At 36.3% G+C, this 19252-nt stretch overlaps 1 protein-coding gene across 11 annotated transcripts; it reads left to right on the forward strand.

The window, feature by feature from the left end:
- Positions 1-92: 92 nt before the first annotated feature.
- Positions 93-19252, forward strand: MAPDA (N6-Methyl-AMP deaminase). Of its 11 annotated transcripts, none has more exons than XM_079127803.1 (10): positions 119-343; positions 5566-5696; positions 6365-6425; positions 10235-10322; positions 10704-10785; positions 13260-13386; positions 14840-14920; positions 16396-16534; positions 18544-18644; positions 18896-19252. In XM_079127803.1, exons 2-10 carry the CDS (start codon positions 5608-5610, stop codon positions 19088-19090), a joined length of 963 nt encoding a protein of 320 aa, XP_078983929.1. In that variant the 5' UTR covers positions 119-343; positions 5566-5607; the 3' UTR covers positions 19091-19252. The 11 variants fall into 11 exon arrangements, with proteins under 11 accessions (XP_078983927.1, XP_078983931.1, XP_078983929.1 ...); XM_079127799.1 differs by lacking the exon at positions 119-343 and adding an exon at positions 5146-5340; XM_079127804.1 differs by lacking the exon at positions 119-343 and adding an exon at positions 5146-5340 and having other exon boundaries at positions 18544-18649; positions 18896-19110.

Below are 19252 nucleotides of genomic sequence, written 5' to 3' on the forward strand. Positions count from 1 at the left end.
GCGTCCGTCACAGTCGTGAACTGCCGGCTGTTCGCCTGTACAGATCTCACGTTCCTCCGTAAGGAAAAACTACCCCTCCTCCTGGTCACCACGCCCGTGTGCGAGTTACGTCACTTCCGAGAAGAGTGCGGTTCTCCAATCAGGATTGAGGAGGGTGTTACTTGTCCTAAAGTTCAACTGCGAATGACCTTTCTTTGATTCTGCGGATTACGTTTCCTCAAGAAGACATCTTGCTACCTCTGTGACAACGTGTGTAGGGGAGCTGGGGCTGGCACTTTTCTTCAACGCTTTCAGTCTGAGGGGAAGCTTATCTAGGCCCTTATAGTTGAGGCATCTGTCAGAGGTGAGTGTGGGAACTGACGACCTGACTTCCTTGGATGGCGAAGGAAGGGTTTAGTAGGGACCAAGAAGGGGTCAGCACCACGGACCTTTAGAGAGCAAGAAGTCGTTTCTTGAATGCTAATAATAGTTGCTAATTTACTTAATGCTTTCGTCGTACAAAAGAGAATCTGTTTAAAATCAGGCCAGATGGAATGTGAAGAAACAGACCTTTACAGATAATTTATAAGTATTTATGATAACTTTCCCCCACAGATGTATATTATTGATTATCTTGTATTCTTCTGCGAGGTTAAGAATGAGTAAAAGACTCACCCTCTGTTTCTCATCTGTAAAATGTTACTCCCCTTCACTTCCAAAATTCTGTAGTTCTAAAGTGATGTTGAATATGTCCATGATAGGTAATGGAAGAGAGTTGATTATTCCCTGTGACATATTATGAGCCTGCTTTTAAGGAGGAAATTCAGGCTGTATTCTGAAATAAAGCTTCCAAATTGGGTGCCTAGCAGTCACCAATAAGAAACTGCTTTCAGAGATATTTAGGAAATTTACAATTCATCAATTTTGTGCCTGGCTGAAATAGAGAAGGAAATCAGGATGACTTTAATTGTATCTACCTCCAAGCAGTACCACAAAATGGTTAAGAGCATGAGTTTTGGAGTCCAGCTAATTTGGATACTAAAGTCAATAAAAAACTTAGATCAGGATGAAGATTTGGTGATTGAAAAATATAATTTAGCTCTGGTGCTTAAGAGCTTATTGATGACCTTAGGGAGAAACAGCTTCTGTGGCACAATCAGGGTAGAATCCATGTCTCAGGAATAAGAGATAAGTCAATGGAGGCATCTAGGTTAAATTATGCTTTCAAGGAGCTTAGTTCAGAAGAAGAAAAGAGTGTAGTAGCTAATGAAGAAAGTGAGATAAGAGTTTTGTTTTGTTTTGTTTTCAGGTGGAAGCAAATACATGCTGCACACGCATGTTGTTCCCCTGAAGGAAATCAGCCAGTGGAGAGGGAGAAGTTGAAGGAACTGAAAAATGAGAAGATAACTCACTGGTGGAGTAACAACTTGGAATAGATAGGAAGTGGGACCCAGCAAACATTAGCATTTTTCTCTGACTCAAAAGAATCTGGATAAAGATTAGTTTAGAATTAGATGAAGGCAAAGAAAAATAGAAGGAATTCATACTTAATGTTTTCTATTTTCTCTGTAAAGTTGGTGGCAGGGTTATCAGTTTAGCATAAGTCAGTTGGATCTGGTGGAATACTTGAGTTTAGAGTTGCCTCTGAAGGGACTGAGAGAAGGACTCATCTAAGCATTCTGACTCTTTGGAGTCTCATCTTTAAAATGAGAAGTTTCAGTGCTGCTCTTGAGGTATCTCAGTGTTGATTTAGGCCAGTTGAGAGAGAAAAAGAATAATTGAAGGACCAAAAAAAAAAAAAAAAAAGTAGGGACTAGGGTTGTGACTCAGTGGTAGAGTACTTGCCTAGCATGTGTGAGGCCCTGGGCAATTCTCAGCACCATAGAATAAATAAAGGTATTGTGTCCATCTACAACTAAAAAAAAAAAATTAAAAGAAAGCACTGTAGAAATAAATTTATTTAATGACAAATTAGTAAAATGTAGATGTCATGTTTAAAATACTTTTTGCTCTTTTTTGCAAAGAGCAGAGCAAGAAAAAATATGTAAGAAGAAAGAAAATGGAGTAAAATTTGTGATTTGGGTACCTTATGAGTGTTTATTTTTAATCTCAGTTTATGTTTATGTAAAATAGGGATAATAATACCTAGTGAGTTGTGAGGATTTAAAAGAATTTTCTAAGATACTTAACACAGTGATTGTCTCATAGCAAGTGCATAATAAATAGTAACAAATATTTTTATTAATCTGAGTTCCCTTTTTGGGAGGGATGACAATATGAAAAAAGTTCCCTGGGAGACAGATTTGGTTCTGGTACTACTCTAACTCAATTAAATACCACTAATGTAGAAGGAACTTACACCAGTGTTCATTGCCTTTTGGATTCTCACCCCTACCCCAGTTTCTTCTGACCCAAACAAAAATCAGCCCAGGAAGCATGGATTTGGCAGGACTTGGTATTGTTGGGAAGCAGCATTTTAGGCAAAGAACAGCATGACTATTTGGGTGACTTTCAGGTTTCCATAGATTGACATTGAGTGGGCCAGTAAATTTGCTTACAACTAAAGGTCAGTCTGGGGTACAGTTTGAGTGGGTTACAAAATAAGTTCAGTATCCTGGAATAGAGTTGAAAGTGTATATAGAAAGCTGGCCAACTGTTAGTTTTGTTGTAGGCTTGCATTATAAAATGAACTAAGTGCCTTTTTAGGCTGTCATTCTATTGTCTAAACATAAAATTCCCCTTGCAATTCATGATACTAAAGCTAAAAATAATCAATGCTGGGGCACAGTGGTGCTCGTATATAATCCCAGCAGCTTGGGAAACAGGCAGGAAGATTGCAAGTTCAAAGCCAGCCTCAGCAAAGGTGAGGCACAAAGCAACTCAGCGAGACCTTGTCTCTAATTAAAATACAAACTAGGGCTGGGGATGTGGCCCAGTGGTTGAGTGCCTCTGAATTCAATCCCTGGTACCAAAAAAAAATAAATAAATAAATAAAAATAAATAATAATAATAAAATAATCACATACTTTTTGTAAGAACTTCAGGTTACACAAAAATATATATAAGGTAAACAAAAGTAAAATACTCTCTCCCAACCTTTCCCATTCCCAGCCTACTTTTTAGTGGTAACAGTGTGTTTTAGGCATAAAGATACAAATAAAAATTCTTGTGTCTATATATGAATGTATGTATATATGTACACATACATACATATTTACATTTTGTTAATAGATGTCATCTTCCTAAATAATCCATTACTTTTTGAAAGTGACACTGTCATAGAAATCTTTGCATATAGTCATAGATATTCAGTCGATGGATATATAATTTAGTCAGTACCAAACTGGTAACAGTTAGGTTAGTTCTAGTTTTTTGCTGCTATAAATGATGCTATAAGAAAATACTTGTACATCTTATAAGATACAGGATATATTCCTATAAGTGAAATTAAAGGGTCAAAAATAAGTGGATTTTTTTTGTTTTGTTTTTACATTGACAGATATTGCCAAAATGTTTTTTAAAGACTAGCAGATTCTCTTCCTATCAGACTTTTTACTCATACCTTTACCAACATTGAGTATTATTCTTCTGGGATTCAGATTTTTTTTTTTTTTTTTTTGGTTATTTTTACAAGTTAAGTTTTCCACATGAATTTTAGAATAATTTTTTTAGGAATTTTTTTGTGGGGAATATTTTGATTAATATTTACTTTATACCTGTTGAGCTTTCCTAATCTTAAATCTGAAATGCCCCAATATCTAAAACTTTTTGAGCATTGACCATGCTGCAAGTAGAAAATTTCACACCATAAAACTTTGTTTCATGCAAAAAATTATTTAAAATATTGTATAAAATTACCTCTAGGCCCTGTGTGAAACATGTATATGAAACAAACATTCCAAAATCTAAAAACAATTCTGGTCCCAAGCATTTTGGATAACAGATATATAACCTGTTAGTCAATTTATGGTAAGTTGACTTTACCTATGCAAGAGTAGGTATGATTTTGCACTTTAATGAAACAGTTTACCTTATTAACCCTTACAGTTGTCAGTAGCTATTTTTACAAATAAGGAAACTAAAGCTATGAGGAATAAGTAACAGGGTCTTACAACTAGTAGAATGCAGCACTGGTAAAGGGACAAACACCAATCCGAAAGCATCTCTGCTTTTCCTTTGTATATTTTAAACAATTAAAAATACAAATTTCCCAAAGGACTTAAAAGCAGAATACTACAAAGATGCAGCCACATCAATGTTCATAGCTGCTCAATTCACAATAGCCAGATTGTGAACCAACCTAGATGCCCTTCAATTGATGAATGGATAAAGAAACTGTGATATATTTATACAATGGAATATTACTCAGCCATAAAGAATAATAAAATTATGGCATTTGCAGGCAAATGGATGAAACTGGAGATTATCATGCTAAGTGAGATAAGCCAATCTCAAAAAACCAAAGGAAGAATGATCTCGCTGATAAGTGGATGATGACACATAATGCGGGGGGAGAGAATGAAGGAAGGAGGGACTGTATAGAGGGAAAAGAGGGTGGGAGGGTAGGGGGAAAATAACAGAATGAATCAAACAACATTACCCTATGTAAATGTATGATTACACAAATGGTATGCCTTTACTCCATGTACAGAGAATCAACATGTATCCCATTTGTTTACAATAAAAATAAATATATATTTAAAAAAATACAAATTTGCCGGGCATACTGGTGCATGCATGTAATCCCAGTGGCTTGGGAGGCTGAGGCAGGAGGATCACAAGTTCAAAGCCAGCCTCAGCAATTTGGCAAGGCCCTAAGCATCTCAGTGAGACCCTGTCTCTAAATAAAATACAAAAATGGGCTGTGAATGTGGCTCAGTAGTTGAGTGCCCTGGGTTCAATCCCCAATACAAAAACAAAAACAACCAGATTTCAGGTTTTAATACACCTCTTACTACCTTGAGGCCTTTTCCTATTTTTTGTTTGATTAATTACTGCTTACCAATCATTTCTCCACTTTAGATACATTTAAGTTAGCTTTGTAGGGGCTTTTGCCTTTTAAAGCGTATATTAGCAAAATTCTGTCCTTTGCTTATATATCAGCATCTGAAAATGTTCACATTTGTTAAAATAGGTAAAATTGAGTCCAGAGCTACATGTAGAGTCAATATTATAAAAATGCATGGAAGTAAATCATTCTGAAGAAAATCTAGAACCACAGAATTTATCAGCTGAAATACAATGTATTGTTCAAACCAAGAATAAGAGTGGAGAAGAATTATTTCTCGTGCTAAGATCATGGAGGTAGAAGAACATCAGCAGCCACGGAAGACCAGCTTTTACTCAGAATTGCCAAAAGTGGTGAGAATTCTTGAATGGTTACTCCTTATAATGACTTTTATGCTGTTTCTTTCCACAAAAGAAAAGTAAATTTCATGAGTAGAATTTATAAACTTTGCAAGTTATATAGCTAACTCTAATAGGCAATTTGTTTAATTCAAACTACAAACATCTAGTACCTAGTATGATGCTGTGCAGCCAGTGAATACTTGATAAGTTCTTACTGATTGTATTCTCTTGTTTTAGGAACTTCATGCCCACTTGAATGGATCCATTAGTTCTACTACCATGAGGAAATTAATAGCCAAGAAGCCAAATCTTAAAATCCATGATCAGATGACTATGATTGACAAGGGAAAGAAAAGAACTCTAGAAGAGTGAGTTTGGGGAAGTTGTGGAAATACTTCTCTCTTTTTTTGGCACCAGGGATTGAACCCATGGGCACTTAACCATTGAACCGGTCCTTTTTTGTATTTTTATTTAGAGACAGAGTCTTACTGAGTTACTTAAGACCTCACTAAGTTGCTGAGGCTGGCTTTGGAACTAATGATCCTCCTGCCTCAGCCTCCCAAACCACTGGGATTATAGGTGTGTGCCACCGTGCCTGGCTGCTGTTTCTTCTCTTTTTTTTAATCAGTATTTTCAGATTGTAATAATTTAATACATAAGACTTCAGTCTTTTAGTAGTTAAAAGAAATAGGGTAGTCATCTGGCACTGGGAATACAATGTAGCATTTTTTCAACTGTCAGACTATTGACAGTATTTTTAATGATTTGTGTTATTTATGAATGATACTATATTTGAATATTCTTTAGACTTGAAAGTAAAGGCAGCAGAGGCAAGGTTAGAGAATAATGTTTTATTTTCAGTCATTTGATTACCTTGCCAGATATATGTAATTTTTGAAAAACCTATTCTATAGTTCTTTGTAAATCTAAATATATACTTACTGTTAGCCTAAAATCTATTTATTAATTCAGCTTAGGAAATTTCTTAAGTGACAAATTTTTTGTGACTAGGATGTTAAAACTTTTCATATTGTAGGTGTTTCCAGATGTTTCAAATTATCCATCAACTTACTACTAGCCCTGAAGATATTCTCATGGTGAGACATGAACGAATTTTTATAATGATTTAAAAATTATTAACTAATTTACTCTTCTGTGGTTGAACATGACCTTTTGCTTTCATCAAGAGTCTGATGAAAAATGTCTTCTTTTTTTATGACCACTCTTTTTAAAACCAGTTTTAAGACACTTTCCTAAGAGCTAATGTTAAAAAAAAAAAAAAAAAAAAAGTACTGTTTAATGTAAAAGATATGAGGAAAGAACCAAGATCAGCATTTTCTATTGGTTAGGACACACTATGGAGGAGAAAATCCGGTTTTCCATATATAACCTATCATATGAAATATTTGACCTCAGATAGCAGTGCTCTTGGTAAGACTTATCTATATTCTGGAGGAGATTTTTCATTGCCTAGGTGGACATTGTAGACAATGAAATTCATGAAGCACTTAGAGATTGAGTGATTAATCCTTAGAGAAATTGTGCCCTCTTTTGGGATGATGAACTCAAGGATACCACTGTGTTCTCTCTGAAGTGTCATGATACTAGAGTCTGACATGGAAGACTAGCTTATGTATCATTGATCTGACCAATATGACATTTTATTTGATTTTTTCAAAACATTGTTTTATTTGTTCTTTTTAGGTATTCCATGATAACATTTTAAAATAATCTCTTTGTAAGTGAAGAGAAGCAAAATCTTTTCAGTGTTCTTAACCATTGAGGAAAAAATGGGGCTTGGGATGTAGCTCAGAGATGAATGTTTGCCTAGTGTATGTGAGGCCTGAATTTGATCCTTAACACTGCAAGCAAAAAGAAAAGAATGAATGAAAAAAGGAAAGAAAAAAAGTAAGAAGTATACTATGTTTCTAGAGAAACATTTTCCTTCTTGGCCAAGACTGATTTTCATGTTAAGTAGTATGTTCATTAACTACCTTTTAGAGGAGAGTTAAGTTTAATAGTTAAGTTCGGCAGAAGTTGACTGAGTGCCTGCAGTGTTCTAGACACTATGCCAAAGACTTGGAGATATAAAGATAGATACAGCCTCTATTCCTAAGGAATTTATAGTCAGGTTGGACAGACAGACCCATCAGCAGAATTCAATATAACATGGTAAGCTCTGTGTTCAAGATATACACAGGTATTTATAGGAACTCAAGAAACATTCTCTAATTAGCCACTCAACAGATACCTTTTTTTTTTTAAGGTTTTTTTTTTTTTTTTTTTTTTTTAGTTGTAGATGGACACAATACCTGTATTTTTATGTATTTATTTTTATGTGGTGCTGAGGATTGAACCCAGTGCCTCACACGTGCTAGGCAAGCTCTCTACCACTGAGCCACATCCCCTGCCCTCAACAGATCTTTGAACACTGGTAGGAATGTCTGCCATAGAGACTTAAGTTTCACTTTGTTCTCAGTATTTCAAAGTGATGTAATTTTAGATTCTGAGAGCTTCATACTTCGTTGGTATAATAATGTCATTCTTATCACTTCATTAATTTCAAAATGAAAGTAGGTAAAAAGCTCTTAAATGAGGTGAGATTCTGAGCATTAGGCTTAGTGCTACTGGAATGAGCACAGGTGGTGGTAGATGACAGTGAGGTACCCAAATAATAGTTGAAACATCTGTGAGAGTAAGCCAAGAGATTGTTTGCTTGTAAATGTGGCACTGAGAGGGGGAATCACTTAAAACTGTAGTCAGGGTGACCTGGGTAGAATGTCAAAGAGAGGATGAAATGTAGCTGGAAACAATATTCCTTATTATGTGTGCCAACACTTCTTTCTGAAGTAGGTATTTTTATTGTTCCCTTGTTACAGGTGAAAAATGATCTTGAAGAGGTTAAATGGGGATTGGGTGAATAGTTCAATGGTAGAGTACACACTTAGTTTACACAGGACTCTGGGTTCTCTCCCCAGCACTACCCCGCTCCCCACCCAAAAGAGATTAAGTGGAACTTGTTCAGGGTCTCACGCAGAGAATAAGTAGCAGAACTGACTGTCTCTGATTGATTTCAGAGCCCATGAGCTTTCCCATTCAGGAGCTTAACTAATTGTGATGTACTCTATCTGGAGAAAGAACTGGAAAAGATATTCTCAGTCCAGAGAGAGGAAAGCCCAAAAAAGAGAAGAGTTGCCCTCAGAACCTACGACAATGAACAGAAGGGGCTAAATCTGGCAGATAACAGTGTGGATCCCAGGGAAGGGTTCTTGGGTGTGGATTAGGGATGATTCCATAGGCCTCACTCGGTCTTGATAAATCTTCCTCACTTTGTTCTTGTCACATACCTGCTAGCAACCTCTTCATTAATCATTTGTTTTCATATATAACAAAATACTCAGAAAAGGAGGGCTTTGTATAGTGACTGTGATCACTTTAGTCACTGGAAGGGACTGCTGTTTCAAACCCTCATTCAGCCCAACCCTTCATTCTCTAACAGGCTTCTGTGTCAGTCTCAAGTTAGCTGGGGTAGGATGGGTTGGTTCCTCTGGGTCTCTTTGGTTCTGGAGTAGTGATAAGATCCAGCTTGCAAAGATGAGACCCACACGTTGATGGTGACATTGGCAGCAAGATGGAGGTCTTGCTGCCAATGTCACCATAGGGTCAGGTGCCAGCAGTGAAGGCTTGGAGGCTGCAGGGTTATGCCCAGTAGTGGAGGTAGCAGTGGCATCTTACATGGTGTAGAAGTGGTACATGATTTTGAATGCTGTAGTGTTGTCTTAAGCTGGGTAGTCTCAAGTGTGTTTTTCCATACCTCCTGGTGAATCTGAACTCCCCATCCATTTACATTATAATGAATTTCTTTTTGGCTTTAGTGGGAAATTTTTTTTAAAATGTCCCAGACCTTGGACTTCTAGGAATTCAGTAACATAGTACCGTACCATTAGACACTGCACAGTCAACCCTGTTCCTTTGTTAGGACTCTGGACTTCTTGCTTATATGCACATAGTCAAAGCAGATTAAGATTAGGATACCAACTGAAGGGCTAACTAAGGCAGGCTGGTCATAGCATCCTCAGCCTGGTCTATTTTCATCTAGATTAGATTTTCCTTAGGATTTATGGTAGATAAGGAAAACATGTTTTCAGTACTTTTTGGTTGTTAAAATTTAAACAATATTAGATACTATTTTGCTTTTAGTTATAACCCAATTTCTGTGCCTACATTTTCCTAAATACTTTGGGGGAAAATTTAACCCTACCAGAATTTATAGAAAAATACAACTCATTCCCAAATAACAAGAAAAGGGGTCGGGGACATGGTTCAGTGGTGAAGTGCTTGCCTGGCATATGTGAAAAAGAATAAGGGTTTATTTGTTTATTTCTATATATACATTTCTTAGCACTATACCGACATGGATGATTCCAGTTGTTTTTGCCTCATTTCTTTGTTTTATCAGTTTGCCATTAGGAACGCTAGGAAATAGAGGAATGGTTAAAAGCACAGGAGAATGTGACTGATGTGCAGATTTGGATTTAATGTGGGAATGAGAGGAATGATGGGAGATGTTTGGAAATGTTGCAGCTATCATGTTTTTTTTTCTCTTGTTACCAGGGACTGAACCCATGGGTGCTGAGCCACTGAGCCACATCCCCAGCCCTTTTTATTTTTTATTCTGAGATAGGGCTCACTAGGCTGCTTACAGCTTTGCTGTATTGCTGAGGCTGGCTTCAAACCTGTGATCCTCCTATCTCAGCCTCCTAAGCAGCTGGGATTATAAGCATGTGCCACCACACCTGGTCACAATTCAAATTCAATAAATGAAATAAAGCTATACAACTTAGCACTTCCACTGTGACCATTGCTCTAGTATTAATGATGTTGTGTACATTGCCTTTATTATCAGGTCACAAAAGATGTCATTAAAGAGTTTGCAGATGATGGTGTCAAGTACCTGGAACTGAGAAGCACACCTAGAAGAGAAAATGATACTGGTAGAATTTAATTCCTTCTCAGTGAACATACTGTCCCTTTTCCCATGTGCTTTGATCATTCATGTGTTTAGAAGTTGGGAGCATGAAGCACTAACTTTTACACTATTGTCTATTTTCATGGGGACCTTTCTGCCTCACCAGGGCCAAGTGAGGCAGAATATCATGGTGGGGAGCATATAATGGAGCAGAACTACTTACCTCAGATAGCTGGGATGTGGGAAGAGAGAGAAAACAGGGTCCCTGTATATATCCCAGGGGCTTAGCCCTTAGTGACCTATTTCCTTCAATTAGGCCCTGCCTCCTAAGATTCTACCACTTTCAAATAGTGCTGTTTTTTCTCTTTCATTTTTCTACTGTTACTTTCCTATGTGTTCTTTCCAGGAATGACTAAAAAGACCTACGTGGAATCCATACTTGAGGGTATAAAACAGTCCAAACAAGAAAATTTAGACATTGATGTTAGGTAAGAAGATTGTACCTTAGTAGTTAGCCATTAAAAACAAACAAACAAACAAAAACAGTAGAATGTGATATTTTTCTACATCATTATATAGATGTTATGGATTTTTACAAAATTAACCATCAACTGATTTCTACCTATAAGAGAAAAAAATAGAATCAAGAACCTTATTGTTTAAGATGAGAATACAATTCTGAATTTATTCATGTGGCAATAGAATTCTGAATTCTGAGTATTTTTACTTGAGTGGAGTATGGCTTCTCATTGCTGTTAAACTTTTTAGTGGACTTTTTTTTTTTTGGCAGCAGGTGGTACCAGGGATTGAACTCAGGGACACTCAACCACTGAGCCACATCTCCAGCCCTATTTTGTATTTTATTTAGAGAACAGGGTGTCACTAAATTGCTTTAGCACCTCGCTTTTGCTGAGGCTAGCTTTAAACTCATGATCCTCCTACCTCAGCCTCCTAAGCCACTGGGATTATAGGCATGTGACACCATGCCCAGTTTAAGTGGATTTCTTACCATGGCCTCCATGGTCCTTGTGATCTGATTGCCTCTGTTATTTAACAGCTCATCTAGGCCAGTTATCCTCAATTACTACACACTGGTCTGTACTCTGTTCCTAAAATAAGCCAAAACTATCCCACTTACCACCTTGTACTTCCTGCCACTTTCCCCTCCATCGTATCCTTGCACAGCAGGCTTTTTCACATTATTTTTAGGTCTCAATTTGGCTGTCACTTCCTCAGAACAGCCTTCCTTAGCACTTTAAGTGCACCCCCCAACACAAACACACACAAATTCTGTAGTCACCATCTGTTTCCTTTATGGCATTCCTTTTATAAGAGATACAGAATTATCTTCTGTTATTTGTGTACATATACCCACCTACCAGAATTTAAGTTCAGAGAGGCCAGAGGCTTTATCTTTAGTTTACCACTGTCTCCAGTACTTTGAACAGCAGGCAGATAGTAGGGACTCAGTAAGTCCTTGAGTGAAGAAAGAAGGCAAGTTAGCTAGGTAGTTTCAGGCTATAAGATCTCTAAAAAATTAAACTTAACTAGACTAAAAGCCCAATAAAAGACCAAGCAGAAGACAAGACTAGAATACAGATGGTCACTAAATATATAGAAAATATTTATCCTCATTAATCAGATAGTTTTAAAAGGAGGGATCACAGTTTTGTTTCAGTAGTTTAAAAAAAGAACCAATGTTTGTTAAGTTATACACTGCTGTTGTATAATATACCATATGTAATTAATAAAATCTCTTTAATGAGCACTGTGTATCAATATTTTTGAAGGTTTTTCCTCTGATCAGTAGTGAATCATAAAAGAAACAGATCTGGAAATGGATTGTAAGGAGATAGATTAATGTATGCATAAGACTATTATAGTATTTATAACGAAAAAAGAAAATATCCTAAAATATCCAGCCATCAGAGGTCAATTACATTATGGTATGTTAATATGATTTATACTATTTTCTAGCATTACTCAGTGGCATAGGAAATTGAATGAAGGAAAAGACCCTGTGTCTTCTATACAGTTGATCCAAATTTTGTAAATAAATGAACAAATGCTAGAGGAATTTATTTTGTGAATAAATAAATTAATAAATGCTGAAGAAAATCACAACAATAAAGCAGGGGTTCTTTGGGTATTTAAGTCCTATTGAATTCCAACTAATATATGAAGAATGAGTTTGTATCAAATATTTAATATATTTTAGAATTAGAATTATATTAATTTTGTAATCCCTAATGAAATAATGAATCTGTCTTCCTGAGAAAATACTATCAGTGATTTATTCTTGCCAAAAGATTGAATCTATTCTGATTAAGCCTCTAGACTAGATCCAATTATCAGTTTATAGGAAGTAGAAGAGACAGGAGAACATGTTAACACCAGACATAATCAACAAAATGAACAACATGATTTTCTTTAATAAATAACAAGAAAAGAGGTGGGGTTGGAAATGGGGGAAGGAGAAGAATGAGTGGCTGTAGATTAGAAAAAAGAGAGAGATACAGTGACTAAATCAAGATGTAGACCTTATTTGGGTTCTGTATCAAGAAATTGTTAAAACAGGGCTGGGAATATAATGCACTAGGTAGAATGCATACCTCACATGCACAAGGCCCATGGGTTCCATCCTCAGCACCACAAAAAAAAAAAAAAAAAAAAAAAAAAAAAAAAATCTGTAAAAACAAACTATAAAAAGTCAAATAATAAACAAAATAAGTGAGACAATTAGAAATGTGAACACTAACTAGATATTTGATGCTATTTAAGAATTCACATCTCATTCTCCCTGGTATAGTAAAATGTCATGATGTCTAGATGCAGGCTTTGCTTTTCCTAGTAAGCTGTATTACATGTGGCTTGCTATACCTGTCCAGCCACACCAGAGTTGTTTTTTATTTCATTTATACCACTATAATTTTCATCTATTATATTTCATCTTATATTAAAGATACTTGATGGCAATTGACAGAAGAGGTGGCCCTTTAGTAGCCAAGGAGACTGTTAAACTTGCTGAAGAGTTCTTCCTTTCTACTGAGGATACAGTTCTTGGCCTTGACCTCAGTGGAGACCCTACTGTAAGTTTTTCTAAATGTATTTTATTTCTAAAAGGTAGAATCATTCAGTGAGGTAAGGATTAACTTGGAGCATCCTACCTTTTCCAGAGATTCCACCCCATACTCTGTGAATGAAGCTTTGTTCTGCCTTGGATGATGAATGTCTAGATAGAACAGCTATTCTCAACAAAGTTCTATGAAAGAATTAAACATCCTTAATTTTTTTTTTTTTTTGCCTCATTATGTAACCATTTTCTCCATTCTTTAAAGATGGTGCACAACTGTTACCAGCTCATATGCATGGAAGATAAGTTAGTTCCTTAGGTACAGGGGATGGATGTCTTAGAGTATTAAGGCTTAATTATTCTCATAGAATCCCCAGATAAGAAAAGTTTTCCTGAGTTGCTTGAGTGAAAGATTCAAGCAGACGTTTTGACATTTTGGGCCAGATAATTCTATGTTGTGGGGGCTGCCCTGTGCCTTATAGGATGTTTAGTAGCATCCCTGACCTCTACCTACTAGATGCCAGTAACAACCTCCCATGTGGCAACCAAAAATATCTCCAGTAATTGCCAGATGTTCCCTGGAGAGCAAGATTGTCTAGCTGAAAACCCCTGAATGATTAGAATGTTCAGTGAAACTAGTTCTAATGACTTTGTCTAAACGTGGACTATTCTGCATCTTGGTTTTTTGCGGGGGGTACCGGGGATTGAATTCAGGGGCACTTGACTACTGAGCCACATCCTCAGCCTTGTTTTGTATAATTCTCCTGCCTTAGCCTCCCAAGCCACTGGGATTACAGGTGTGCACCATCACATCCAACTTGCATCTTATTTTCTTTCTTTTTTTTTTTTTTAAAGCAATGTTAGTTATATATTTATTTGTGTAACTATTTGCTTCCTGTTCCTCAGCAGTCAGACAGTTGGCTCCTAACAGGCAGAGGCCTGGCTATACACCTGCCTTGCCCCTACCCCAGTATGGGTCATTGGCCTCACATGTAATAAGCCAAAGGGGGACCTTTATTTTGTTCATTTATTTATATGTGGTGCTGAGAATTGAACCCCAGGGCCTCACACATGCTAGGCAAGGGCTCTGCCACTGAGCCACAACCCCGCCCTGCATCTTATTTTCATTTAACAGTTTTTTGGTAATCATAAAATTTCCTGAATCAAGTGAGTTCTCCTGAGCACTACATATTTAGATATCTTTCCAAAAATAAAATGTGTTAACTGCCATATATAGTCTAGCTGATTGACCTCAGGTTCACTGATATTGGGCTTAAGATTCTTGAGGGCAGGGACTGTGCCTTTGTCAGCTTTGTATTCCCCAAAGTGTATAGCACATTGTAGGTGTTTTATAAAATGTGCAAATTGGTCTGCCATTTTTTTATTTATTTGTTTAATGGGACAGAGTATCCAGTTCCTCAGTTTGCCTAGAATTCTCATGTATCCTCATTTTAACTTTTATCTTCAAGATAGGACAAGCAAAAGATTTCTTGGAACCTCTTTTAGAAGCTAAAAAAACAGGTCTGAAGTTGGCATTGCATCTTTCAGAGGTAAATAATATTGTCTTAAGTGAAAGAGGGCAGATTCTCACAGAATATAATAGTTATTTTTGAGTAACTAAAAATAAACCTGGCTTAGAAAAAACATTTTTGAAGGGGGAATGTACGAATATTTTTAGTTGCAGATTTTTTTTTTTTTTTTTTTTTTTTGATACTAGAGATTGAACCCGTGGGTACTTAACCACTGAGCCATTTCCCCAGCCCTTTTTTTAAGTTTTGAGACAGGGTCTCTAAGTTGCTTAGGGCCTTGCTTAGTTGCTGAGGCTGGCCTTGAACTTGTGATCCTCCTGCCTCAGCCTCCTGAGCCACTGGGATTACAGGCATGTGCCACCATGCCCAGCCTTGAAATATTTTAAAATGTAAATTAAAATGGTAAGGGCTAGGTGTGGTGGTAGGCACCTGGCTGAAGTTTCTGTTTGAGGTATACCTTAGATTCTATTGCTCTTCTTGTTTGAATTGTAACATTTCATTTAAAAATGTTCCAATCATTTACCTTTTGGGCCTTTGGGCTATCTAGGAGATAAAGAGTACAGCTGGATATTTTCATGGTAATTGTGGTAGTGCGCTTTGTCAGAATAAAATAGGAGCACATTATGTGTGAGATGTCTGGGCCCTGGAGTCAGATGGAGTTAGGTTTTACCCTTAATCTCCACCATACATTAGCTCTAGGACCTTGAACAACTTTTTAAAAATTCTTTATATTTTTAACTATAAAAGTTTTATGTACCTGAAGAAATTTCAAGTACAGGGAAGTATAATCAGAAGGAAAAAAATTAAAATGGAAAGTCCCCTTCCTATTTCAATTCTATTCCCCAGAGTTAATGCTGTTAACAGTTTTGTTTTTATATTTTTCTAAGTCTTTTTGATTATCTTTGAACACATAGACACAACACAAAACACACATGCATATAGAGTTAGGTATTTTGTTTTTTGAAATTATCTTTTCTGAGTTTTAATGTCTTCATCTTAACACTTTGTAATATTCTTAAAGAATTGATGTGGAAAGGCATAAAGCAAGTTCATAGAAAGTTTAAGTTTATTGTTATTACTGAAATGAATATAGAATAGTATTGAGGAATGAATAAGATAAAAGGAAGAAGGGGTTCTGAATGTAGCTCAGTGTACTGTAGAGTACCTGGCCCTGCATTCAGTCTCAGCACCCAAAACTAAAACAAAAAACGATAAAGAGAGCTGGAAAGATATTAATAGTTCAGCTATCTGTGTTAACTACATAGAGGGACAGAGTATGCACTGTAGAAAAAAAAAGCTTGTAAGAACAACTGAAAGGGGTAGGGGTTGTGGCTCAGTGGTAGAGTGCTTGCCTAGCATGTGTGAGGCACTGGGTTCAATTCTCAGCATCACATATAAATGAATGAATAAAATAAAGGTCCACCAATATCTAAAAACATTTTTAAAAAAGAACAAATGAAAGAGATCATTTATCCCTTTGTTTCACTTTTCTGAAGATTCCAAACCAAAATAAAGAAACACAAATGCTCCTGGATCTGCTTCCTGACAGAATTGGGCATGGAACATTTCTCAATTCCTCTGAGGAAGGATCCCTTGATCTGGTGGACTTTGTGAGGCAACACCGGATACCACTGGGTAAGGCTTAGATTTCAGGTCTCCCAGATAACTCTCTGGCTTTTCTTCTCTAATCCCCCAGATTGCAAGCCATAAATGGAAAAGTAGTGTTCTGAAATTATAAATACCATATAGAATTCAAAGATGCATTGGATATGTGTTTTCTGAGCCTCATTTAAGTGAGTTTTAACTCCTGTTAGAATGAAAGCTCTATGAAAGTGGGTCCCTCTCTGTCTTGTTCACCCTATAATCTTCAGTAAGTATTTTTTGAAGGACTAAGGGTCACCAGGATTTTGAAAATAGCTTTTATGAAATTGACATGTAATGAAAATATGTAACATTTATTTAAAAACTAATTATGGAAAATTCAAATATATTTTTTTCAATTGCAGAGCTTTTATTTAGGGTTTGATTAAATTTGCAACGAGTTAATTTAAAATATGAAAATGTTTTTTTAAGTAGCATGAATTAAACATAAAACAAAATTAAGCATGCATCACAAATCACCTTGCTAACCTGTCTTACTAATGCATAGAAATCATAGTATAAAGAGTCCAACAACATCAAAATTTTTTTCTATTCAACTACATAAAATATTTTTTAATCTAATTTTATTTTATTTTATTTTTTAAATTTATTTTTATTGTAAACAAATGGGATACATGTTGTTTCTGTTTGTACATGGAGTAACAGCATACCATTTGTGTAATCATACATTTACATAGGGTAATGATGTTTTGATTAATTCTGTTATTTTTTCCTTCCCCCCCACCCCTCTTTTCCCACTATACAGTCCCTCCTTCTCAAATATATATTTTTATATGTCTCTTGACCTTACATACTTGGTGGATTTATTTATGAAGTGCCTACTTTGTTGTTATTGCTGTTAATTGCTTATAATATAGCAATAAACAAAACAGGCAGGGTTTCCTTCTCAAGTAAATCATTCTAGTGGAGAACAGATAGTAAACAAATACAAGGGAAATTATCACTGTTATGGTCTATGAAGAAAATTAAACTGGCTGATAAAATAGTGATCAGATAACCACTTTTTTGGTGGTCAGGGAAGATCTTTCTGAAGAAGGCAAGAAGTGAATGCCTACAAATCATTTTACTGAATGGTCAATTTACTAAATTTACAAATCCATCAGTTTACTAAAACCTTTGATGGATACTTTTTTAATTATTTGGAGTTTTTAGCAATTCATAGTGAGTTTTTTTTTTACTAAGATTTTTAAATATCCACAAAAGTAGAGAGAATGGAAACCTCTTTCATAATGATCTTATTTGGTATGGTGGCCCAGCTCTACTCCCAGCTAAGTGAGGGGGCATCACCTGGACTTGATGGACCTGTACTGAGGCTCCTTTATCCAAGTGAGCAGATGCCAGCAGTCAAGTCAGTGAAGTATTTTACTCTGTCTGAGGAGCCAAGTACAGTGTTTCAAGGTAGGAATTTTGTTAATAGCACAACAAATTCTTAAGATGAACTTACCCAGAAGTAGCAGGCAGTGAATGGATGGTCTGGGTAAAGGGTGTTCAGGAGTTTTCTTAGAAGCCACGGGAAAAATATATGACTCACTCTTGCCTCTTTATAGTGCTGTAACACTCAAGCAGTGTTAAAAAAGGTTTCCTTACCTTTGTTTGGTCTCTACTATAAGACTAGGAGGAACTACAATAACCCTTCAAAAAACCTTCTGCTCTACTGTCATAATGTTCATCATGACTAACTTATAACATTCTTCTTTGCTCTTCATTCTGGTAAAGAAAGGGAATCATGTGGCTGTGAAAAGAATATAACTCCTTGCCTGGTATAGTTGCTGCCATACTTAAGCACATACTTCCTGTACAACTACATTAATTGAACTGTAAATTTTTATATCACACATAAGGTCAGTTTTGTAGAATAATAAAACTACTGCAAACCAACATGGTTTGTAAAGGTTTCTCACCAGTTATCTTGGTGAGCACTGAATGAGTTTACTTACCTGCTTTAAATGAGGTTTTTTTTTTCCTTTCCCCCTTCCATCTAGAACTGTGTTTGACCTCAAACATCAAAAGTCAGACAGTTCCATCTTATGACCAGCATCACTTTGGATTTTGGTACAGCATTGCTCATCCTTCTGTGATCTGTGTAAGGTGTTTTGTTTAAAGTATTTTGCTTTTTTTTTTTTTTTAAGTAAGTTGCTTTTAAGTGCCTGAGGGGAATGCCTGAGTAAAAGTGTTAAGAGGGGATTTGTCCTTGAGAGGCTGCAAAGGGCCAGAATGACTCTGGTTTGGTTCTAAAGGAAGGGGTCCTGGGCAATATCTGGGGGAATTAAAAAAAGTTATTTTTTAAAAGTATTTTCCTTACTCATTTTGAAACATTCTTATTTATATTGACAGACTGATGATAAGGGTGTTTTTGCAACATATCTTTCTCAAGAGTACCAACTGGCTGCTGAAACATTTAATTTGACCCAGTCTCAGGTGTGGGATCTGTCTTATGAATCCATCAGCTACATCTTTGCTTCTGACAGCACCAGATCTGAATTGAGAAAGAAGTGGAATCATCTGAAGCCCAGAGTGTTACACTTTTGAGCTGTAAAGAGATGAACTACTTTTTTTGGGAATGGGGGGGCGGGTTCTGGGGACCAAATCCAGGGCTTCATTCATGCCAGGCAATCCTCTACCACTGAGCCAAATCCTCAGCCAAAGGTGAACTACTTTTGTATATGTTTCAAACAAGATCTTTCTGCTATG

This window comes from Sciurus vulgaris (genome assembly GCF_902686455.1).
Source record: "Sciurus vulgaris genome assembly, chromosome: 2".
In the NCBI taxonomy this organism is placed as follows: domain Eukaryota; kingdom Metazoa; phylum Chordata; class Mammalia; order Rodentia; family Sciuridae; genus Sciurus; species Sciurus vulgaris.

What these genes read in the sequence shown, in the direction of transcription:
- MAPDA (XM_079127799.1), top strand. Translation starts at nt 5,278, where the DNA reads ATGGAGGTAGAAGAACATCAGCAGCCACGGAAGACCAGCTTTTACTCA. An exon ending in ACTCAGAATTGCCAAAAGTG is followed by an intron (nt 5,341 to 5,565) that starts GTGAGAATTCTT and finishes CTCTTGTTTTAG; the next exon opens with GAACTTCATGCCCACTTGAA. An exon ending in ACCTCAGTGGAGACCCTACT is followed by an intron (nt 13,387 to 14,839) that starts GTAAGTTTTTCT and finishes TTTATCTTCAAG; the next exon opens with ATAGGACAAGCAAAAGATTT.